General features: G+C 36.6%; 1 protein-coding gene across 2 annotated transcripts; it reads left to right on the top strand.

Moving 5' to 3' along the window:
• The first annotated feature begins 981 nt into the window (after positions 1–981).
• On the top strand, positions 982–7,091 carry LOC144700589 (homeobox protein ATH1-like). Of its 2 annotated transcripts, none has more exons than XM_078572027.1 (6): positions 982–1,195; positions 4,135–4,503; positions 5,368–5,579; positions 6,328–6,620; positions 6,693–6,753; positions 6,830–7,091. In XM_078572027.1, exons 2-6 carry the CDS (start codon positions 4,140–4,142, stop codon positions 6,956–6,958), a joined length of 1,059 nt encoding a protein of 352 aa, XP_078428153.1. In that variant the 5' UTR covers positions 982–1,195; positions 4,135–4,139; the 3' UTR covers positions 6,959–7,091. The 2 variants fall into 2 exon arrangements, with proteins under 2 accessions (XP_078428153.1, XP_078428152.1); XM_078572026.1 differs by lacking the exon at positions 982–1,195 and adding an exon at positions 1,281–4,015.
• Positions 7,092–24,234: the final 17,143 nt, after the last annotated feature.

Raw genomic sequence — 24,234 nt, 5'->3', positions numbered from 1 at the left:
GCAATCTGGTCTGTTGCTCTCTCTCTCTCTCTGTACTGCACACTCTCTCAACCCACTCTCTCTGTCTCTCGCTCTTCAGCCACTCCATTCTCTACCTCTGTCTCTCTACTCCTCTTCCTCTACTTCTCTCTCTCTCTCTCTCTCTCTCGCTCGCTTTACTTTTCTCTCTACTCCTCTCTCTACGATTCTTTTTCTCTCTCCTCTCTCGCTCTTTGTTGCTATGTCTCTACTCCCCTCTCTCTACTTCTTTCTCACTCTCTCTCGCTCTCTCTTTATACTTCTCTCTCACTATTCTCTCAATCTCTCTACTTCTCTCTCACTCTCTCTCTCTCTCGCTCTCTCTAATTTTCTCTCTTTACACTTCTCTCTCTCTACGTCTCTCTTTCTCTACTCCTCTCTCTCTGTCTCTTGCTCTCTCTCTATTTCTCTCTCTCTCTCTCCATCTCTTGCTATCTCTATTCCTCTCACTCTCTACTCACTCTCTATCTCCTGCTCTGTCTCTATTCCTCTTGCTCCCTCTATCTCTTTCTCTCTCTCTCTCTTGCTCTCTCTCTATTCCACTTTCTGTCTGGCTCTTGCTCTCTGTCTGTTCCTCTCTCTCTCTGTCTCTTGCTCTCTATCTATTCTTCTCACTCTCTCTCTATCTCGCTCTTCTTATCTGCCATCTCTCTCTACTCCTCTCTCTATCTGTGTCTTGCTCTCACTCTATTCCTCTCTCTATCTCGCTCTTCTTTCCTGCCATCTCTCTCTACTCCTCTCTCTCTCTTTCTTTCTCTCTCTCGCTATGCATACCTGCCCTTTCTCTTTCTCTCTCCCTCTCCGTCCCCATAACTGGATACTCGCTCGCCCCTCTCTCTCACATTCTTTCTTGCTTCTGGCGCTAAATTTACACAAACAAGCCAAACTGCACGGTCAATCTCTCTCTCTCTCTCTCTCTATACACTGTGAAAGGCTACAAGTATCGTAGCCTCGGTAGGTTCTGTGTCTCTCTGACATCATCGTCGTTGAGAGTTCGATAGCTCTGAGCAGCCTTCGATCCGAGGTTCGGGGCCTGGATTGCGTGTCTGCCTCGCTGTTAACGAGACTTTTTGGCTTCTTCTCGCCGGGCGATTCTACCTTAACCTTATAATAACGGGTGGGACGTCTCCCTTTTCCGAGCTTCGCCCAAAGTCGCCGCGCGAGCACTTCCATTTCGGTAAGCTGTCTCTTCTCCCCTGTCCGGCTGTCTCCCCTCTTAGAGCGAGATTGAGTTCATTTCTCTGCTTTTTTCCTTTCTCTTCTTCTTCCCTGCCCGCAGAGTCTAGAGATAGAGAGAAAGAGAGCAGTGGAGAGGGATAGTAGAGAGAGAGAGAGAGGGAGGGAGAAGGAGGGAGAGGGCGATGGAGAGAGGGAGAGTAATAGAGAGATAGAGAGGGAGAAAGGAAGAAGGAGACAGAGAAAGAGAGAGAGAGAGTGAGAATTGTAGAGAGAGAGAGGAGAGGGAGGAAGAGGGAGAGAGGGAGAGGGAGATAGAGAGAAAGAGGGAGAGAGAAAGTGAGAGGAGTAGAGAGAGAGGGAGAGAGAGAGAGGAAGAGGGAGAGAGGAAGAGGGAAATAGAGAGAGAGGGAGAGAGTGAAAGTAGTAGAGAGAGAGAGGGAGAGAGAGAGGAAGAGGGAGAGAGTGAGAGGGAGATAGAGAGAAAGAGGGAGAGATAGAGAACCCATATCATATCTCCTAGAGAGAGAGAGAGCTCATATCCCATCTCTTAGAGAGAGAGAAAGATAACCCACTTCAATGGTTTCATCCTAGAGATAGAGAATCCGTTTCCTTCAATTCGGTTTTTCTTTTGATCTCTTCGTAGAGAGAAAGAACCAATCTCTTTGATTCCTCTCTATTTCTCGGCTTCTACAGAGAGATAGAGAAAAAAAAGAGAGTGTCCATTTCTATGGTTTCCTCCTAGAGAGAGATAATCCATTTCAATGGTGTTATCCTAGAGATAGAAAATCCATTTCCTTCTATTTGATTTTTTCTATTGCCCACTTCGTAGAGAGAGAGAACCCATCTCCTTATTTCCTCTCTATTTGTCTGCATCTACAGAGAGAGATAATACGTTCCAATGATTTTCTCCTCGAGAGAGAGAACCCATTTCAATGTTGTTGTCCTAGAGATAGAAAATCCATTTCCTTCAATTCGCTTTTTTCTCCTTGTTTCCTCTCTATTACTCCGCATCTACAGTGAGAAAGATAATTCGTTTCAATCGTTCCTTTCTTGAGAGAGAGAACCCGTTGTCTTCGCGTCGTTTTTCCTTTTTCCGATCTCTTAGAGAATGCATTCGCCTTTTTTTCCTTTATATTTCCCTAATTTGGCGGAGAGACAACCGATTTCGGTAATTTGGTTTTTCGTTTTCCCCTCTTGAGAGGGAGAGTATTCATTCCTATTTTTTCTTCCTTTGTAATGCTCTGCTTCTAGGGAGAGAGAGATAGCGAGATACAGAGGTGAATAGATAGAGATTAGAGATAGGTAGATAAAGAGAGATAGAGAGATTGATAGATATAGAGAGAGATAGAGATTTATAGATGGAGAGAGATAAAGATATTTAGGTAGAGAGAGATAGAGATAGATATATAGAGAGATAGAGATATATAGATAGAGAGATAAAGATAAATAGATAGAGAGAGATAGATAGATTCATAGAAGTAGAGATATATAGATAGATAGATAGATAGATAGATAGATAGATAGATAGATAGATAGATAGAGCTCGTACTTCGCTGGGATTCGTTTCCTACTTTCCATAGAGGAGAGGACCCATTTCCCGGGGTTTCCTTTCTCTGTTCCCCACCTCGGGGAGAGAGACAGAACGCATTTAGTTGTCGTTTCTCTTTTCCTCTTCCAGTATCCTAGAGAGAGAAAGGGGAGAGAAGACTATTGGGCAATAATCCCGAGAGAAGCTTTCCTCTCCAAACAATGCATTGATTGTTCTTCATTGTTAAATAATACCCCTTTCTGTTCTACTGCACTGCCTGAAAGCCAACCCATTCGCTCTTTTTTACACCCTGATCAATCATCTTCTTGTAGAACCTCTATTCCTTTATCCACCCACACCAGTGCGAAAGATAAATGGAGAGAGAAAGCGAATGAGTGAGAACCAGAGAGAGTGAGAGAGAGATAGAGAGAGAATGGGGAGAGCCAGAGAGAGAGGTAGATAGATGGATGGAGGGAGAGAATGAGAGAGAACCAGAGAGATAGATAGGGGGAGAACGAGAATGCGGGAGAACCAGAAAGAGATGGATTAATTGATAGAGAGATAGATAGAAAGAGAATGAGGGAGAACCAGAGAGAGAGAGAGATAGAGAGAGAATGAGGGAGAACCAGAGAGAGAGATAGAAGGAGAGTGACGGAGCAGGAGATATATATGTATAAGTTAGATAGATAGAGAGAATGAGGGAGAAGGAGAGAGATATATAAGATTGATAGATAGATAGAGAGAGAATGAGAGAGAAGGATATACATAGTATATGTAGATAGATAGAGAGGGAATGAGGGAGACCCAGAGAGAGAAGAGATAGATAGAGGGAGAGTGAGGCAGAAATGGAGAGATAAATAGGGAGGGAATGACGGAGACCCAGAGAGAGAAGAGATAGATAGAGGGAGAGTGAGGCAGAAATGGAGAGAAAAATAGAGAGGGAATGAGGGAGACCCAGAGAGAGATAGAGAGAGAGAGAGAATGAGGGAGAACCAGGGAGATAGATAGATATAGATGGAGATAGATAGATAGGTAGATGGATAGAGAGAGATGGATGGATATATAGAGAGATAGAGAGATAGGTAGATGGATAGAGAGAGATGGATGGATAGATAGAGAGGTAGCGATATAGGCAAATGGATAGAGCGAGATTCCTAAGAGTACATCATCATCTTGTTCCTGGCAAGAAAGCATCCGAAGTGACAGATACATGCCGCAGTTTGTTCTCATTCTTCCTTGTTTTTTCGTGGGCACCTTCTCCACTCCTTTCTTCACCTGGTCAACGACCTGGTATAATACTCATATTTTTAAGCTTAATTCTCATGGCAGATCTCTTTTTCTATAACAAGTTCTACCAAACTATGGTTCTAGTTCTGCTCTTCTTTTCTTGACTAACTTTCATGGCGCAGGTAGCATGAGTTTGATCATGGAGAACGAAATGTTCTGTTTTCCTTTGCCGATCCCATTGCATGGCTATTCAAGCTCCTACATCCACCCAGAAGAAATTGAACCCACCATTATCGATCACCCTCTGTTCTTCCCTTTCGATGACCAAGAAGACACCGCCATGGATGAAAGTCCTTCACCCACTTCCTCTTTCCCATGTCTTCTCCCAGAAAACCCTAATTTGCAGGAAACCCTATTCCCAGAACTAGGGTTTCTAGAGAGTTTGGAAGACGTCACAGGCTACCATCTTCCTCCTGATCCGTGTGCTCTCCTCAGCAACGAGCTCTCCCTGAGCCTTGGTTCAAGCCGACCCGCCATGGACGGCCTGCAAGGTCAGCTTTCTTCCACTCTCAAAAATTAAATTTCCAGTCCAGCTATTACAACTGAATTTCGTACTTTCATGCAAAAGGATAACGGATCACCTTGATCCAACTATAATCACAGAATTTAGTATTTTCATGCATCATGACAATGGATTACAATTACGACGGGATTGTCATAATGTATATTAGTACTTTGATTGAAATCCCTTTCTTTTGAAACTAAGCGATTATCCTTGTCCAACTGTAACAACGTGATTTAGTATTTTTTTGCATGATGATTATGAATTAGAAGTCCCTTTCTTTTGTAACAAAACAGACAACAGTTACAACGGAATTCAGTATTTCCATGCATGATGATTATGGATTATAAATCCCCTCCGTTTGAAACGAAGTAGACAACAATTACAACAGGATTCAGTATTTTCAAGGATAATCCATTATCCTTATCCAACTACAACAACAATATTCAGCATTTTCATGCAGAAGTATGATCGATTATCCTTGTCCAACTACTACAACAATATTCAGCATATTCATTCAGAAGGATAATTGATTATCCTTACCCAACTATTACAACAATATTCAGCATTTTCTTGCAGAAGGATAATCCATTATCCTTATCCAACTACAATACAATATTCAGCATTTTCACGCAGAAGGATAATCGATTATCCTTATCCAACTATAACAACAACATTCAGCATTTTCTCGCGGAAGGATAATCCATTATCCTTATCCAACCATAGCAACAATTCTCAGCATTTTCACGCAGAAGGATTATCGATTATCCTTATCCAGCTAAAACAACGGAATTTACAATTTTTATTAATTATGATTATGGATTAAAAATCCTTTTCTTTTGAAACGATACAGCCATGGGATCAAGACGATGGCTGAGGAATCCGTTGCAGTCGAAGTACATGGCTGCCATGGAACAGGTTCTTGCGGAGGTTGCTGGGTTCGCTTTGGAAAGCCATAACGAGAACGACGGTTCTACATCATCAAGCTGTTCTAGCGAGAGATGTGATGGAAGGAGCTCTCTTGGCTTCGCCGAGAAGAAGAAGCTCATCGCCATGCTAGAGACGGTATTTTCTCATCTTGGTTCTTCCACATTATTTTTGCATCTTGGTTTTGGAAAAAAAAGTAGTTTTGCATCGGGCTTTTCTAAAGAAAATCATTTTTGCACCTGGATTTGCGATAAAAATAATTTTTGCATCTTGTTTTCGAGATACCTATTCTAGTTTTTCCAAAACAAATTATCACCTCTCGGTGATAAAAGCTAATTTGACATCTGGGAGTTCCAACACAATAACATTTGCATGGGTTTTCCGAAAAATTAATTTAGCATCTGGGTCTTGAGAAAGAGTGTTTTTACATCTCGCTTTTTGCACAAATATCTCTAGGATTTTCTGGAAGAATTTTTTTCTTCTGGTTTGGCAGAAAATTAATACTGCATCTATATTCTCCAAAACACAGAACTATTTTTACATCTGGGTGTTCTAAAATAATAAAAACTACATTGGTTTTCCGAAAGAAAAAAATTGGCATCTGGGTCTTCAAAATGTGTTTCTTGCATCTCGATTTTTCCAAAAAAAATCGTCTTCTGGGTTTCCCCATAAATGCTTAATCTCCTAGATTTTTCTAAAAAACACAGTTCGAAACAGTCTTCTTGTTTCTGCGTTTTCCAGTGAAAACCCAGAACTAATACCTCCAAAAAAAACTCTTTGCACCTGTTTTTTCCAAGATCTTTGAATCTAATTTTTCCCCTCCAAAAAAACAGTTTTTTCCAAAAAAAAACTGCTAAAACCTGCTGTATTTGAACGTTAATGGCAGCTCGAAGAAGGCTACAACAGATGTTTGCACGAACTGCAGACGGCGGTCTCCAATTTCCACGCCGTCACCAACTCTCAAGTCGGCCAATTTGCCGCTCATCTAGCGCTGCGAGCAATCTCCCGTCTGCACGACTCTCTAAGAGACAAATTAACGGCTCAGATCCTCTCCCCCGATCATCCGACGGCCGATAATGATCGATCGCTCCCCTCCCCACAAAAGAGATCCGTCCGTGGCTTGCCCGAGAAATCCGTCTCTGTTCTACGCGCTTGGATGTTTCAGAATTTCCTCCACCCGTAAGTCTTCTCATTAATCATTGCTTAATTAACGTTGATTAATGTTAGTTAGTGTTAATTTTTTTGATTTAGATACCCGAAGGACAGTGAGAAGCAATTTCTTGCAATGAAAAGCGGGTTGACAAGGAGTCAGGTAAAATTTTGATTTTTTTTTGTGAGGATGGTTTTGGGCCGTTGGATTCTGATCGAGTGGGATGGATGGGTGCCAGGTGTCCAACTGGTTCATCAACGCAAGGGTAAGGCTGTGGAAGCCCATGATTGAGGAGATGCACTCTGAGGTTTGCAAGAAGGTTCAAAGTGGGGAAACCAAAGATTGGGGTTGTCTTAAACCGGCTTAATCAGATGAAATTTATATTCTCAATGGGAATTTTGAGAGTTAAATGTAGAGAAAGGGCTTAATCAGAGTGTGTTAAATGAGTTTTTTTTCCCCATATTAGTCATTAATGCAATTTTGGGCCCATTTCTGTGTCAGGATGTTAATTGTTCTGTTGAAATTCATATTCCCAATGAGGATTTTGGGAGTTAAATGTAGAGGAAGGGCTTAATCAGAGTGTGTTAAATCAGTTTTTTCCCCATAGTTAGTCATTAATGCAAAATTTGGCCCATTTCTGTGCCAGGATGTTAACTGCTCTGTTGAAATTTATATTCCCAATGAGGATTTTGAGAGTTAAATGTAGAGGAAGGGCTTAATCAGAGTGTGTTACATGAGTTTTTTCCCCATAATTAGTCATTAATGTAATTGTTAGGCCCATTTCTTTGTCACGATGTCAACTTGAAATTTATATTCCCAATCGGAATTTTGAAGATAGGTCAAACCCTAGAGAGTTGAATGTAGATGATGGGCGACTTAAATATAGAGGAATGATTAATAAGAGTATCTTAAATGGCCATCCCCAACACACCCCCCCCCCCTCAAACCACCACCACCATAATCAGAGTATTTTAATGCAATATTTAGGCCCATCTCTGTGTCAGGATATCAACCGTTGTCTCTGTCTCTCAACAAGTATTTACCGTGCTATTGAAAATTATTACAAAAGTGCAACTTAATTGTAGAGGAAGTGCTTAATCAGAGTACTTTAATTGGCCTTTACCCCCAAAATCAGACTTTAATGCATTATTTACAGCCATTTGTATGGTAGGATGCAGACCATTATGACTCTATCCAACACCTCCCTCTCTTTCTCTGTTGAAATTTATTCCCAATGGGAATTTTGAGGATTTTTTAAACCCTTGAGAATTAAATTTAGAGGATGGGGAACTTAAATGTTAGATGTGAGCCTTATTCACCAATATACTGATTCAGACCTTTCATGAAACAATATTTTCCTCTTTAAGTTTTATAATTAGAAGATATTGACAAAGGGCATTAGAAAATAGTGCTTACGTGAAAAAGTCAAATAAAACATTGAAATGGGTTAGACGAGTCCCTAAGACAAAAATTGAGAACTCCATCCGAGCTTTTGTATTATCTTAACTGAGACTCACCAACTGCCACCCACCAAATCTCCAATCCGTTGCCTCATTGATCTACTATAAGTTGGAAAAGCGTAAGCAAGATGGGAGTTTCCACCAGTCTGACCAGAGATAATGCTGCTCCTTGGAGTGTCGTGGGATCCACTGTTCATAGTGGCTACAGCACTGAGCCCATCAAAAACTATTATCCTTTAGCCAAATTCCAACCTCATATAACCTCAATCTCATATGTTTCCTACTTTCTTTGTCTATCAGCATGGCCTATGTCTTTCAATATACATATTTATCTCTTTATATCTGTAAATGCATGTATGTTTCTCACTTTCTATCTATCTAACTATATTTTAGAAAAGAAGCAATTTTTAAGGTTCGTTTGAAGATTCATTTTGCCCACCACTTTAACATGTTAAGTGGTATTCATAAATTCTGGGATCTATCTGTGTTTTCCAAACCTTTTAGTTTGGTGGAGGTATGTGTAAAGAAACTTCTCCCCTAATCAATCGTCCCCAGTTTTATCCTATCACAACATGCTTAGCTTAAGAGATCTCTTTTTGTAGTATCTACTTTGACAAGCCAAGGAGATCTATCTTTCAAACAACCTATTAACCTACCTATCCATTTTATTTTGTTTTTTTCCACTTATTTCTCTCATTCTATTCAACATAGCTTATTTTTCCAGTTTCCTGTTCAATTCTCAACTATCCTAGGCTTTTTGTATGCAACTGGTGATGAACTGATGATACATCGTGTCATCCTCTTCCTCCAACCTTTGGCTGATAAAGCTCGAATGCCAAAAAGTCCTGCAGCGGCATGCTAAACTTTAAAGTTTTGAGCTTTCAATTATCTTACTAGAAAGTGAAACAAATCCATCTGTCTCTCTGTTTGTCCATCGGTCTGTTTGTCCCTCCCTCCGTCCGTCAGTTTGTTTGTCCCTCTGCCCGTCCATCCCTTCATCCGTTTCTCTGTTTGTCCCTGCGTTTGCCCATCCCCACATCTGTCCATCCGTACATCCGTCCGTCCCTCCGTCCCTCCTTCCCTCCGTCCCTCCGTCCCTCCGTCCATCCATCCATCTGTCCCTCCGTCCATCCATCCATCCATCCATCCATCCATCCATCCATCCATCCATCCATCCATCCATCCATCCATCCATCCATCCATCCATCCATCCATCTGTACTTCTGCCCATCTATAGATCAAGCTATCTACTGCAGAACCCTCTGCCTGAATTTCGAACAAATAATGTTCCAGTTTCTTCCTCCCACAGAATTTATCAGCATAGATTGCGGCCTTGAAGGTCAGAGAAGATACATTGACAAAGATGACGGGCTTGTGTACATGGCTGATGAACCCTACACCACAAATGGAGTGAACTTTAAAGTTTCCAGAGACACCGATGTGACATCATTCAAGACGTACTATGCCACACTTTGAAGTTTTCCAGATGGGATTCGAAACTGTTATACTCTAGGGCCAGTGAATGTGGGGTCTAAGTATCGGGTGTCAGCAGATTTTCTTTATGGAAATTACGACGGGCTTTGCCAACCGGCGACATTTGATTTATTCTTGGGTGTTAATCTATGGAAGACGATGGAATCATTGATTTATGATCGAAGGAGATCATCTTCATGGCAGTAGACAAAAGTGTGCAAGTCTGCTTGGTGAACACTGGTGGTGGTGTGCCCTATATATCAGAGCTTACTCTAAGACCTATTCCTTCTTCCTTGTACAGCCTCCTCAGCCCTTCTCAGACTCTCGTTCTCAATTGGGACCGGAAAAATTTTGGGACTACTGATAACTTGCAAATTAACATGATTAATAGATGAATTTTACATTATATTTATGTGTCTTAATGACTATATTTTCATATTATCATATAAAAACGAAGATAAATCACTTACATTTTGATTTTACTTTTATTTCAATTTTTTATCATTTTTTATAGAATTTTTCCATATTTTTATATAATTTTTTCACCATTCTATAGCCAAGAAATGATTTTTTAAAATATACATATGCTATTTATTTGATATTTTTATAATAATTATATATATGGGGGCATCCAAGTCATTCGTCTAAAATTCGGGTAAATACTTGGATGCGTTATACATATATATATTAATAGGAAGAGCATTATTAGCTCATCATGGCATCACAAATCGCGATGCCATAATGAGAAAATTATTAGGTAGAAAAGTCAAAAAAATTGGCGTGTCGGCGGAAAAAAAGGTATGTTTTGATTTTTTTTCTTTTTTTATATATATCTACCACGTCGGTTAGCCGTGTGCATTAAATGCACGCGACAACCGACACACGTGCTTTAATTTGCACGTGAATTGGTTAGCCGCGCGCATTTAATGCACGCGGCAACCGACACACATGGGTAAAAAAAATCAACAATTGCAGCTTATTTTGTCTTTTTCTGTTTTTTTTAGAAAAAATAAGAGAAGGGCGACGTGGCTTCTTCCTGGCCGTTTAAACGACGCGTCAGAGCGTGATCCAAGAAGACCGAAAATGAGAAAAAAATATGCCAACCAATAGAAAAATGCCATTTTCCTACCTTCTTAGAGGAGAGGTAAATAAATCCAAAGGCCTAGATTAATCCTCAGTAAAACCTTGATATCTTGAGGTCTAGACGTCCGATTGGGCTGAAATTTTGAGGGTAGGTTCATATTTTTTTCCTCTAAAATCCAAACTGTTGGATCTTTAAATAGAGGTCTGGAAAAGGGCGTAACTTAGTTTTTGAAGCTCTCTCCAAGGATTTGGCCAGGAAGGACACAAGGGATGCTTTGTAAGTTGACAGTTCTTGATTCTGCACGCAAAGTTGTAAGTTTCTGATTTATATTTCAATCTTCTTCTTAAACAATTCTAAAACGTCAAGGCATGGGCAAAATGTACACGCCCTAGAAGTTGGTTTTGAATGAAATTAGCACTGCATTTTGATTCTGATTCAAGATCTGATTTTTAATGTTTAATTTTACATCAATTTAGAACATTTCTGCAATATTAGATTTGTAATTTAGGGTCGAATTTTATCTTTTTCCCAAATTCTTCACTTTCTCTCTCTAGGTTAATTAGTCTAGTTTCTCTCTCTAGATTTCAAATCTGATCATTTGGAAATTTAATTCAATATATAAAAACCCTAAATATAAAATTTCATCAATAAATTCATCCATCTTGAAGTCCAATTTGAAAATCCCTTTCTTGATTATTAATGCTCCAATTTAATTCATAAAAATTGTCTTAAAATTTTATAATAATTGGGAAATTAATAATTTGAATTATTCTGATCTTATAATTGAAATAATTCTATCTTGAGCTTTTTGACCGAAATATTTAAAATCAAAATCAAGTTTTTTTTACTTGATTTTGATTAATTAAAAACATTATTAAGCATAATTAAGATTTATTAATTCCAAAATTAATTCATCTTTGAATTTATTCATTGAAATTGGATAAAAATTCTTATTTGCTGCATCCCTGTGGTTCGACCCCTTGCTTTCTCTATATTCTTTATTTAGTGATTAAGGGAAATCATAAATTTTATTGTATAAGTCTAAACGCCAAATCAACGACATATTTACACGCTATTTTTGGCTTATCAACTACTAAACATATTAGGTCTCTCTCCTCACCTTCTTTGTATTCCTTTGTATTTTTTTCTATTTATCCATATACCTATTTATGCAAACTTCTATTTTTCTATTCTCTAGGCCTCAGTTTTTATTTAGAATTACTTTTTAAATTAATACTTCAATGATATCCACATTGGAAAACATTGTTCAACCAACACATGTATATTATATAAAGGTAAAAATAGATGGAAACATTAATATTTCCACCCAAGGGATTGTAGGAAAAAAGACAAGAATATCTGTTGGTGATAGTGCACCTTCATGTTTGATTTCCCATGAGGATACACATGACATGCAGTTGATTCACCCAAGTATCATCTTATTAGCTCTATTTAGTTATTTTTGTATACCTTTCTACCCTTTCTTCCTTCATTACCTCCCCATCTCTTTCTTGCTTTCTATTTATGGTTGTTTATTCTTTCTTTCTATCTTACTTTTTTGATTATTTTACTCTACCTACATTTCTCTTTTATTGGTATATATTTATTTTTCTTCTTTCTCATCTCTCTCTTTATTAGTTTAGCTTTGTTATTTGTATATACCTTTTTATTATCTTTGTTTGTTTGCCTCTCTCTTCTCTATTTTCCTCTACTTGTTTGAACATCTATCTGGCATGTTTTTCATCTATATCTTTCGCTTCTCATGTATTATCTGTCTCTTATTCCACTGTGTATCTCCGTCCCAACTGATCTTTGTCGTGTTATGTGTCCAATAGCTCATTTGTAGCATCCTGTTCATTCTAATAAAATCTTTTCTTTCATCCTCCCTTCTATACACCAATTTTACCATTCAATACATTTTAAAATATCCAAATTTCAGTTACTACTGAAATTATATCATCGGCTACAACATCTAACTCAGGTGGCACAACAATAGCAACCAACAAACTCTTACTCAGGTGGGTAAATTTCAGTATGTGGCACCTCCACTTGTGCTTCAGACAACGGCTACAACATCATTTGTCTCAGAGAACTTTGTCATTCCCACCAGTGGAAACTCCAAAGAGGCCACAATCTTTGTCATGTACTTTGCGGAACTTATTCAACTCCCAGTGAAGGAGCTGAGAGAGTTCAACATTTATGTTAATAACAAAATTTTCTATGGCCCAGTTCAGCCTACTTACCTTCAGGCGAGTGTGGTACATACAGTACCCTCAGGTTTATCTGGGGGCTTGAAATTTTCTCTTCGTTCAACGCAAACTCCTCACTACCCCCCCTAATCAATGCCTTAGAAACCCTCATCTTGCGAAAGCTGCCGTTGCTACCAACAAATAAGATTGAAGGTAAAGTTTCCCTTATTTTAATCTTTCTTGAATAAAAATATATTTCTTTCTGTTTGATTTTTGTAATACTTTGATATGAAAGTTGAAGCAATGGTGGGGCTGAAGAAATCATATCATGTTAAGAAGAATTGGGAGGGTAACCCCTGTGGTCCAAAAAAGTTCATTTGGCAAGGCGTGGATGCATATTAGATTCCTCCAACTACTCCAGGATTTCCACTTTGTGATTTTCTGACGCTGGTTACATGGCAAACTTACTCAGATGATGATATATAGATGTATAAATAGGTACATAAATAAAAATATTGAGCTAGAGTGCACAATGTGAGCTATGCATGCATCCATTTTCTTTCAATCATTCATTCATTTCACACTCCATCCATATGCATTAAGAAATCTTCATCTATATCTAGAGAATCTGCCTATCATGGGATCATGCATGAAAAAAAATTTAAAAGAGAAAAAAACAAGATTTTATTTCAGGAACTTATCTCAAAGTGGATTGAGCGACCCGATTCCGCCTTTTATCTCTAATCTCACATATCTGACATCCCTGTAAGCTTATAGCTCAATTTTATATCCCCACACCTGTACACCGTTGATGCAACAGATGCCCTTTTTATGAAAAATTATTTGTTTTTCAGTGACATGTCCTACAACGACATCATTGGAGAAATACCTTTTTATGTTGTGCAGCTCCCAGCTCTAAAATTCTTGTATGTCTTCTGGGTTTTAACAATTCCATTATCAAAAGCAGCAACCTGTTCTAAATATTTTTTTTCTTAGGAACTTGGAAGGCAATAATTCGATAATCTCTCATTGAAAGATTTCAGAGTGGGAAACTGATGTTGAGGTGGATTATTTTATCTTCATTTATTGTTATGTTAGTTTTTTATTATGATTATTCATAAAAAATCAACACTAAAATCTAGTCAGAACCACACCTTCATGCTGATCTTTATGTTCATTTTTACTTGCTCCCTTATAATATATCCCTAAACATTTGAACCAATGTACGCACCATGCATCTAATATAGATATTTAACTTCCATCCAATCAACAATTTGTTTTGAAAACTTTTGGCTCTTTCTTTGGAATAGGTTTTGAAAATTATATTCACCTATTTTTTAGGTTCATCAGAATGAAAATAAATATTGATTACCTTAGACTGTCGATGAAAAATGCTTGAGTTGCCTTGATAGAAAAAAGGGAAATATTGTTCCTTCATGACATTTAATGTGAAACTTTCTATCAAGCATGCTAAAGAATTTCAATGTGATTTTCTTCAATATGAAAGGATAATTAATATTACTTTAAAAAAATATGGAAGAACACCGACTTATTCTGACCAACTTCATACTAAAATTCTAGGATCGACAAAAATCCAATGTTGTGCAGTAAGGTAAATATGTGTGGTACAATGCGAGAAACAAGAAAATTATTATTCCTATTGCAGTTGCAACATCAACATCTGTTTTTCTTCTTCTCATGATTGGGATTTCATTTTTCTCGATGAAGAGAAGAAATGCAGCAACAAAACAGAAAGTCATGGAAGGTGAGGATGATTTGAATTTATCATAAATTCTATGTTTGTTAAAATGAAAAGATATTGGAATACCATTATTGTGTTTAACGTTCTATTTTTCTATTTATCAGACAAAACACCAATTATAGGACAAAGAGGAAATCATAGTGGGCCATTTGTGAATGAAGAAAATGTGCTGCATCCTGAAAGTCGCATATTTCCATTATCAGATATCATTAATATCACCAAAAATTTTCAAGAACCAATTGGGAAAGGAGGTTTTGGAACTGTTTATCGTGGACATTTACAAGATGTGATTCAGGTTGCTGTAAAAATACTTTCTCTATCATCATCACAGGGAGGAAAGCAATTTAGAACTGCGGTAAACAAAAAGATTCAATAGGTATGCAGTCTCATTATATTCTATCTGTTTTTCATTTGATTACTTAAATTTCTTCACTATTGTGTATTTCTTCAGGCTCAATTATTAACGCGAGTGCACCGCAAACATCTGGTGACATTGTTGGGATATTGCAAAGAAAATTTTGACACTAGTCTACGAATTTGTCCACTTTGGATCCCTTTTTGATATGCTCTCAGGTTCTTGATGATAAAATTCTGGATGATTACTTGAAATTTCAGCTTTAATGCCAGTTTAACAAAGTTCAATTAAAATATTACTTCCTTTTAGGTGAATCTGCAGAAACGTATTTCTTAAGTTGGGGTTTTCAACTTCGAATAGCTATTGAAACTGCACAAGGTTAAATTTCCATATCTGTTTTTGATATTTCTCCATCATATTACTTGATTGTATAATTTCTTTTGGAATATTGTAACCTAACTTTCAGGACTTGACTACTTGCACCATGGATGTAAGCCACTATCATCCACAGAGATGTGAAAACTTCCAACATCCTAATAAATGAAAAGTTCCAGGATAAATTAGCAGATCTTGGGCTGTCTAGATCATATCCTCAAAATGATAGCAACACCCACATAACAACGGCTTTTGTAGGCACACTAGGATATGTTGACCCTGAGTACGTTTCAAATAATCATTTTTTGATTGTTTGAATAAAACTAGTATCTAAAAAATGTTTCCTCATTTATAATTCTTTCTTTTTTTTCAGATGTTTACATACAAACATAATAAATGAGAAAAGTGATGTCTATAGCTTTGGGATTGTTTTGCTTGAACTTATTACTGGGAAGCCGCCTATTGCCTTTGGAACTCACATTACCCAAGAAGTTCAGATGAAAGTGGAACGTGGCGACATAGAAAACATTGTGGATCAAAGAATGAAGGGCCAGTATGACTTGAATTCTGTTTGGAAGTTTGTGGAAACCGCACTGGCTTGTACATTGATCAACTCCTTTGAGAGGTCAACAATGAGGAATGTGCTCATGCAGTTGAAGGAGTGCCAATCACATTAAGAATCAAGAGAAGATTTTGAAATTTTAGGAAAAGATAAAATTATAGCCCCTCCACATTCAGTGCCAATTAGTAGCCCGTATGTTAAGTAGATTTTCAAATGACCTGTTGACATTTTCTAATCAAGACTGAAAAAGTCTACTTGTTTCACAGCATGATGGATAATCCAATCCTCACTTACGCTTAATATAATTACTTGTATTGTACTCTTTTATGAGTCTTCTTTATTTACAGTAAAAGGAACAAATCAGACGAATTATGGTATGATTTTTAAGAAATCTTTACAGTTATCAGGTTTATTTTTTCCACATTAGGGTCATATTTACTAATGCCAGTCCAATTATGTCTCTGAATCAGTTAAACAAATACATATTCTCTTAAAAGAAAACTACTAAGATATCCCGAATTTCACAAGTACGTACATGCTCTGCTCTTCCATCAATAATTACAGAGTACTTTTGCAGATATGCTTAAAAAATCATTAAAACCAATAATAAATTAATAGAATGGTAATGAAATCATTATTGATCACATAAAGCTGTGGACATCTATAATTATAATTCCATTGAAATTGAGAAACCAGAGGAACTTTGTGAAATGGAAAACTAAGGTACAAATATTTTTCCATTGACTGGCTATGATCAGCCATACTCATGTTTACATGAAAGCCTTTAATAATTATTTTTATTACATTAAAAGAATAATATTTTCCATCAATAGAAGACACACTTTAAAATACATACATCTATCTTGAAAAATATGTGGAATGCTCTCCAGAGAAATCAATGTTGTGACCATTGTGATTTTTCCGCAGTAGGAAAACATTTAGAGTCAAATATTCTAAGTGTAATGCATATAAATAAGTGTTCGAGTTAAGCTTATGAGCCTAAAAATTACCTGGAAATATTAATTCATTAAGTTTTTTGAGTGGCAGATACTTTGTAGTCCCTTCTATTTCAAGCATGTGAATATCTATTACATGAATTAGATATCTATATTTGTATGTGGATTACTTGTTAACTATAGTATAAACATATTATTGTAATTGGAGGTTCTCTAATGCAGAAACAAAAGGTTGACTCTCCTGACCCTCAAATAAAATTAAGAAGTTGAAGACCTTCACAAATATAAGTTTATGTTCATGCATAATCTGATCCGCAATATGTATAAATGAATAAATTTCATAATCCTCTTTGAATTATCTATAGTACTACTAGGCACAAAACGTAAGTTTATTTTGTAGTCATTGAAAACACAAAATTATACATGAAAATATGCCTCAACTTACTAGAATTTTTATTAAAACAAAGTACAGTTATAATTCTGTTGGGTTTTCGAGGCCTAGATCTGGATCAAGACTTGAAAACAATCTGCGGCGGAAGGCTTTAGCAAAATCATAACAACATCGATAAAATGTTGAAATGAAGAATTGCACGGATCACATCCCTAATTTCTTGGATCTCAGAACGAGATGAGTCGAGCTGCTAAAGTGTGCTGCCTCAAGACGTTTCTATGTGATCCTCCACACGTCCCATCTCCTCCGTCTCATTAATGAGCCCCCTTTAATCTCTGTTGCCATCGTTACACTGTCCTGATCACATCGGGAATGGAGAGGAAGTGTGGGAAGAAAGTAGAAGAAGGGGAAGGCCTGAAAAATTATTGCCTGGGTGAATTTTGTTCAGGGCTTTCCCCTATTTATGCTAAGTGGGTATTTTTCATAAACCCCTAAAACCTTAAATATATCTTCCGACGTTCAAAGACCATTTGCGTGTGACCTTCTAGACCCATGTATCAGTCTACTTAGCGATTCGTACAGCCCCGATAACCTTTATTGACATTCCAAATTAATTAACTATATCATCATATAAATTAATTAATATTGGATTGATTTAACCCAATCAATAGGTTGAGTCTCCAACATGTCGCGTGCCAAGCTACACCTTGTGCCCTAGAAGATACAAAGGATTATGTATCGACTCAGTTGTGGAACCTATTCGTTATCGATTACCGTGTATGTATAATCCCTCTCCACTTGACGCTCATACAAAAACTTAGGGTACGGTCAACTGTCAGACCTTAATCGATCATCTGAGTTAGTACTGATGTGTTCGAAAATCATCGGATAACTCTTCTCCGATATTTCACAGCAAGACAAGAAGGCGGATATCGAGATTTGGTAAAAGGTTGACGCCCGGACCCTGCATGGTTATGGAACCTTCCCTACCTTATCTCAGCTTTTTCCCTTTCCTGCTGATAAAGGGTGGTCTGTGGAAAAGCTAAGGCAAGCGATCGACGGTGGCTCCATACGGGGTGTGATGGAGTTATTGCTTTCTTTTGATTTACGGGAATGGTTGACGCCCAGACCCTGCATGGTTATGGAACCTTCCCTACCTTATCTCAGCTTTTTCCCTTTCCTGCTGATAAAGGGTGGTATGTGGAAAAGCTAAGGCAAGCGATCGACGGTGGCTCCATACGGGGTGTGATGGAGTTATTGCTTTCTTTTCATTCTAACTCCACTCTGAGATAATTCTCAGAGTGGAGTTAGAATGATAACGAGTTCTTTCATCCTTTGAAAAGGGATGGTGAACTTAGTTCTAAGGTGCTGGGCTTTAGCGTCTGTTTTCAGATATGCGCATCCAGCTCTCGAAAGAGAGGACAGAGTCTCGGGCAGCGAAGGTAGCTTTCCACTAACCCGATTCTCCAACTCTCTTTCTTCCCCATCTCTGAGACTCTCCGGATTCTTGGAGGGTGGACTTAGGATTCTTTTGAGGGGATTCTATCCACTTTTCAAGAATTCAAGAACTCCTGAAAATCAAATTAAAGCAATAACTCCATACCCCGGAGGAGAATCAGAGAGAGTAAAGCCCCTCGTCCCAACAGGCAATGCAATTCCAAAACTGGAGTTCTATAAATTCATGTAATCCGTAAATTCCTCCAATTAATCCTGCGGATAAAAAAGGAGGATTGTCTTCCTTGAGCTGTCACCACTTATACAGAGGGTGGAAGATCCCATCTTGACCACTCAATCATCTTCCTAAATTTCTTAGTGCACCCGAACTAATACTATTTAGAATCCCATGATTAAGGAGACGTAGGTTGTAGTCAAAGTACAACTATCTATCCACAAGATGTCTTTGGTGTCTCAAGTCTAAGGGCCACTTACACAATTGTGACGTGAATCAACCTGATTGTTAGTTTAGTATAATACCATTCATGGATTCGTAAGGATCAATTCTGTGAACTCTTTCCACTAGAGAGCACCCACTATCTGTCTTTAGTGTCTCCACACTCATGGCTACAGGACTGGCCATACTCATCATATGACTGAGACTAGATAGTGCTATTCTATCTAGATACTTTGATGTCCTTCTCAAGTTTCGTTTGAACATGAATATTTAAAACACTTTCTTATAGTCTAGTGATCTTCGTATTATGATCTCATCATAATTCACTAAGTCTGATCATGTATTCATGGACTTTATTATAAGCATCACACATCCACTATAATGAATATAGTATATCAATGAACATGGAACGAGATATAAAATGTGCGATTGGCTTGCCGATCAAATATATTTTCATCAAATTTAAGGTTGAATATACATGGAACTAGTCTAAAAAAAATAATAATCAAAGAGAAATCGAACAGTCACCCAAATGGGACCCAAATACTTGGAGGCCAAAATGGTGTTAGATGATGAATAGAAAGATAGACCTGTAAATCAAATGAAACAAAATATCTAAAGCCCAAGTTCATAACTAAAGTGAGAATTGGTTGAGATATCACAGATAGAGTTTAGATAGAGAAAACAATGTATGAAGAGAGATATTGTGATGGTTAGAACCATCAATTTAATAAAAAATAAATTTAATTAATTCCATCTTGAATTTTTTTCAATTCAATTGACCTTATTCATGCCAGATCAAGGAAAAATAATCTATCAAGATTAATGGAATAATTTAGTTCCAAAAATGTATCCAATCTATTGAAAATTTCACAAAATGGTGATATAAATGAAGTAATTGCCAACAAATCTTTTTCTTTCGAGTTTTGGATGGCCTGATGTGTCACGTCACCCTGATGGAAAGGGGAGTGAGTTGTAAAGGGAAAGGAGATCCATCATCTCATTTCTGGCCATTGGCCATGTGGTCTCTTATGGACATATGTTCAGATCTGGACATTGGTCACATTCTCATTGTCCTTGGTGATAAGTTGCTTTGGGTTGGGAATTTTTTTAATAAGAAAAAATATGAGTTGAGTGTGTTTCTGCTGCTTCTTTTATCATTCTTCAAATAATTTTTTTCATAACTGTTCTACAACTATTCAAGATGGAATATATACTAATACTTAAAATTTAACTTGAAGACGGTTAAACACACCTAACCTAAAATGAGTATAAAAATCAAGCAAAATGGAAACCTAGGTAAAACAGAAAGATATTGGTGAAAATAGACATAATGTTAACATACACCAAAGTGATAAGATCAATTTATTATATAAGATAAATGTTTATGTATTTGGTTGGATAGAAAATAACTACTCGTTTTCAACATTAATGCAAGATTTTTTAAAAAGGTATTATGTTGTGTTCTTCAAAATGAGACATAAAATAAAGTTATTTTCTGTAATTTAAGTCTATATATTATTTGAAAAATTGAAAATAAAAATCCATATTTTACAATTTTTGATTGCTCATCACATTTAACAAGCCATAGGACATCTGATTGATGAGAATATCTGACCAATGAAGGAATTAGCATAATCATCTTTAAAATTTCCATAAATATTTACTCATGAATTTATAAAATTTGTTGAGTCTCATTCTTGAAATTGGTTGTAAATAACCTTAGGGATGATATTCATGCTCACTAACTTGACCACAAACAAAGACTAAACATCATCCTATCAATTTTGCATCTGATCAACATGAATCTTGGATATATCCATCAAGTGTAGACATACATAAAGTGTTCTTCATTTCCCTCTCCTCCTGGTATGTCTTGAGTGGTGAGAAGGTCCTCATGGATCTCTAACAGAATTGATCAACAAGACAAGGATATCCAAACTGTCGGGGACTGCATGGATACATATAGAGGTCACGCACATATTTGGATTGAAATGATTTAATTCCATGAAATATGACTCAATAATTGTAGTATATGGTTTATTTTTTGAAGGTCTGGTTGTATTTGAAATAATTTTGCTGCATAAATGTTGAACTGTCTACTGTGCCTGAAACCAATAGCAGTAACCTTCTATAAGGTAGAAAATCCTAAAATTCTAGGAAGGAACCAAACCTTGATTTTAAAGAATACGATGATTCAAAATAGATTCATCAGGTAGCCAAGACCTATAATACGTTTTAAGGTAGACTACCTATTGAAAAAGTCTTTTTGGGAATCATCTTTTAAAGCTGATTATAACCATGTCTTTTGCATCCAATGTCCTATAGATCCAATCACACCAATGGAAATGACTTCTCATGGAAATTCAAGGAGTTAACAAATCTAGGTGTATCCCCTTTGTTTGACATGGACTCTTTCAGCAAACGAGGAAAGAGTAATTATATTCTTCCCATCTCTAATTGTCCATTTCTTCTCAGTTGTAAGGAGGCTATGGAAGGAACAAATAACCAATGCATTTTAAGTAGAGTAACTTTTATCTTCAATAGAAAGTTCACTATCTGGAACTCATTGCACCTTCACAACCAATAAATCAAACACATGCTATGATCACATAGAACACATGCATGTGATGGCTATATAACTGGAATTAGATAAAATTGGAAAATCTCAATCAGCTAGTTCATATCAGAATAATGATTTCACAAAAGGAAAGAGAGTTGTGTTCTGGACCAACTCCATGTTTTTTCATCACTTTGATTGAGAGTCCCAAACCAATTGTAATATGGAATATTTAATAAAAAATGGATCTTGAAAATGAAAACATAAATGATCATATCACTTGGTGGGTAATAAATTTTACCATGGCTTGGCTTCATTGATGAGTTTCTTCAAGCCATTTAGATGCCTGACCTCTAAAAATATCCACGTAAGATTCAAAGCATTGTATCTCTTCTTCGTTCACTCAAATTATGATTAAATATATTTGACAAAGTTCCTACTCATCTAGTCTTACTAGAAGCAACACTTAGGCAAAGCAAGGAAGAATGTCTTGCATGGGTATCAAAGGTTGTTGCCCCCTAGTATTTATAATTTTTTGAATCAACATCACATGCAAATCATGACAAATAAAGTTTAAATCAACTAATATAAACAATACATGGAAGCGTGATTGGGTTGCAGGCCATATAATACCAATCACTTCTATCATCCTTATATATATTTCACAATGTAAGCCATGTTGATATTGATAGGCATGTAATGGAAGATCTTAACATCACCAAACAGCTAAAAAGTGGCAAAGTCTGTAAACATCCGTAGACTGGTCAAGCGATGATAGTTTCTCAAGAGTAGTCATTTGTAAAAAATGTTTCAAATTTGCACATGCATAAAAAATGTCTCTAAGTGCATTATTATTTATACCTGTACGTTTTAGCCAATGGTGTGATCGTGCTCAAAAAACACACTTTTTTATTACGTCAATGACAAAGTACAAAAATCCCACCATCCAATATATCCTTTATTTATACCAATAAGGGCATAGTGGTGATTAGGACATTGGGATTTTACGATAACCACTGTTAGGATCCAATGATCAGAAACAAATTCCATTGTGATCAAATAGCAGACTGTCATATGATGTTTCAGCTGATGCTCGGTCAAAATGACATCTCTTTCTCCTTTGTGAGACAAACTTGATGTTGGGTATTTAATACCCGATGATTGATCTATTTCTCTCATCTATTTATCTCTCCCATAAAAACCATAAATAAATGACAGAACTAGGCCAATCATGTTGGGTATTTTCTTTCTCCTCAAAACATAAAAATAACAAACTTGAGGGAGAATTTTCAACAGATTACTACACAATTTTACAAAATTAGACAATACAGATCCTTCAGGTTATTATGGGATATTATCTAATTTTCGATTTGTGGGAATATGCGTGGACTTTTGATTTCCAATTTCTCTTTCAGGAACTTGTGAGTTACAGGTTATGGAAGAAATATTTGGAGGCACTCCAATGAGCATACTAATGGAAGTTCTTGATTTGGGACTCCTTTATTGATCTGGTTTTGAATATTTTTTATTTGACGATTATGCTGTCATACAGTGTTAAAAATACTTCTTCAATTATTAATGAGAAGATATGTAAATCATCATAAATAATATAGAGTGAATAATAACAAACATAAGTTAAAAAGATAGGTGATTGTGAGTATAAAAAAGAGCTGTTAAGCATGATATTTAAAGAGATTTATCCAAGAGAAGAAATGTTTCCTTGAGGATAATATTTGAAGATATTTATAAGAGATGAGATAAAAAGCTGCGCAAAAGTGATTTGGTGATATTTAACATAGAAAGGAGCAGAGAGAAAATATTTCTCTTTAAGACAACATAGTAAGAAGTTGGGGAGAGTTTAGTGAGTAATGTCAGAAAATAGAGAAAAGGGTCAATATAATTTAGAGAAAAGGAGGAATAAAAACTATAAATTTAGGGACTTTTTTCTGAATTTTGTCCTCTTATATCTGAAGTAATTTTTTGATGATAAAACTTGTATTGGCATCATTGATTTAATTATTGAAATCATTGAAAGGCGGAGATTGAATTTGAATATTATTTATTTATATTCAATTAAATTATTTAAGTTTTAACTTTGAATCATTTACTTGCAATAGCAATTTTATAAAATTTTGATATATTCTAACACCTTAAATGACTTGAATAATATTTGAATTAAATATTGGAATATAATTTGAGCATCAAAATGATCTAGATATAAAAATATTGTTGTTTCCAAAAGGCTTTGGCGAAAATTACGTCACCTATTGTTGTTCTGTGGATCTGAGACACCGTAGACAACTCGTAGATGGATGACTATATTTTTGTTTGCCTTATGAGTCTTTAACCATGGGATTCAAACAAGTCCTAGCTTGGATATAGTAAGAAGCACATAGGTTATTTAGAGGCCATGAAAGGATCATCCACCTTGGGTATAGGAAGAAATGGACTCAAGTAAGAGAGTGCAGCTAAATCCCTTGCCAGGTTAATGAGGACATTAGAGAAAGCCTTCTTGAATGGTCACTGCTATGAATAAATACTAATCAAATAAGTAGAAAGATACATGGCCAAGAGAGTCACACACG

Source organism: Wolffia australiana, chromosome 3, assembly GCF_029677425.1.
Source record: "Wolffia australiana isolate 7733 chromosome 3, ASM2967742v1".
Classification (NCBI taxonomy): domain Eukaryota; kingdom Viridiplantae; phylum Streptophyta; class Magnoliopsida; order Alismatales; family Araceae; genus Wolffia; species Wolffia australiana.
Note: the sequence above shows the minus strand (reverse complement) of the source record. Positions and strands in the feature narration are given on the sequence as shown.

Coding starts and splice junctions, on each gene's coding strand:
- LOC144700589 (XM_078572026.1), top strand. CDS start 3,862: ATGGATAGAGCGAGATTCCTAAGAGTACATCATCATCTTGTTCCTGGC. Junction 4,016..4,134: donor TTCACCTGGTCAACGACCTG/GTATAATACTCA, acceptor TTCATGGCGCAG/GTAGCATGAGTTTGATCATG. Junction 6,754..6,829: donor GCGGGTTGACAAGGAGTCAG/GTAAAATTTTGA, acceptor GATGGGTGCCAG/GTGTCCAACTGGTTCATCAA.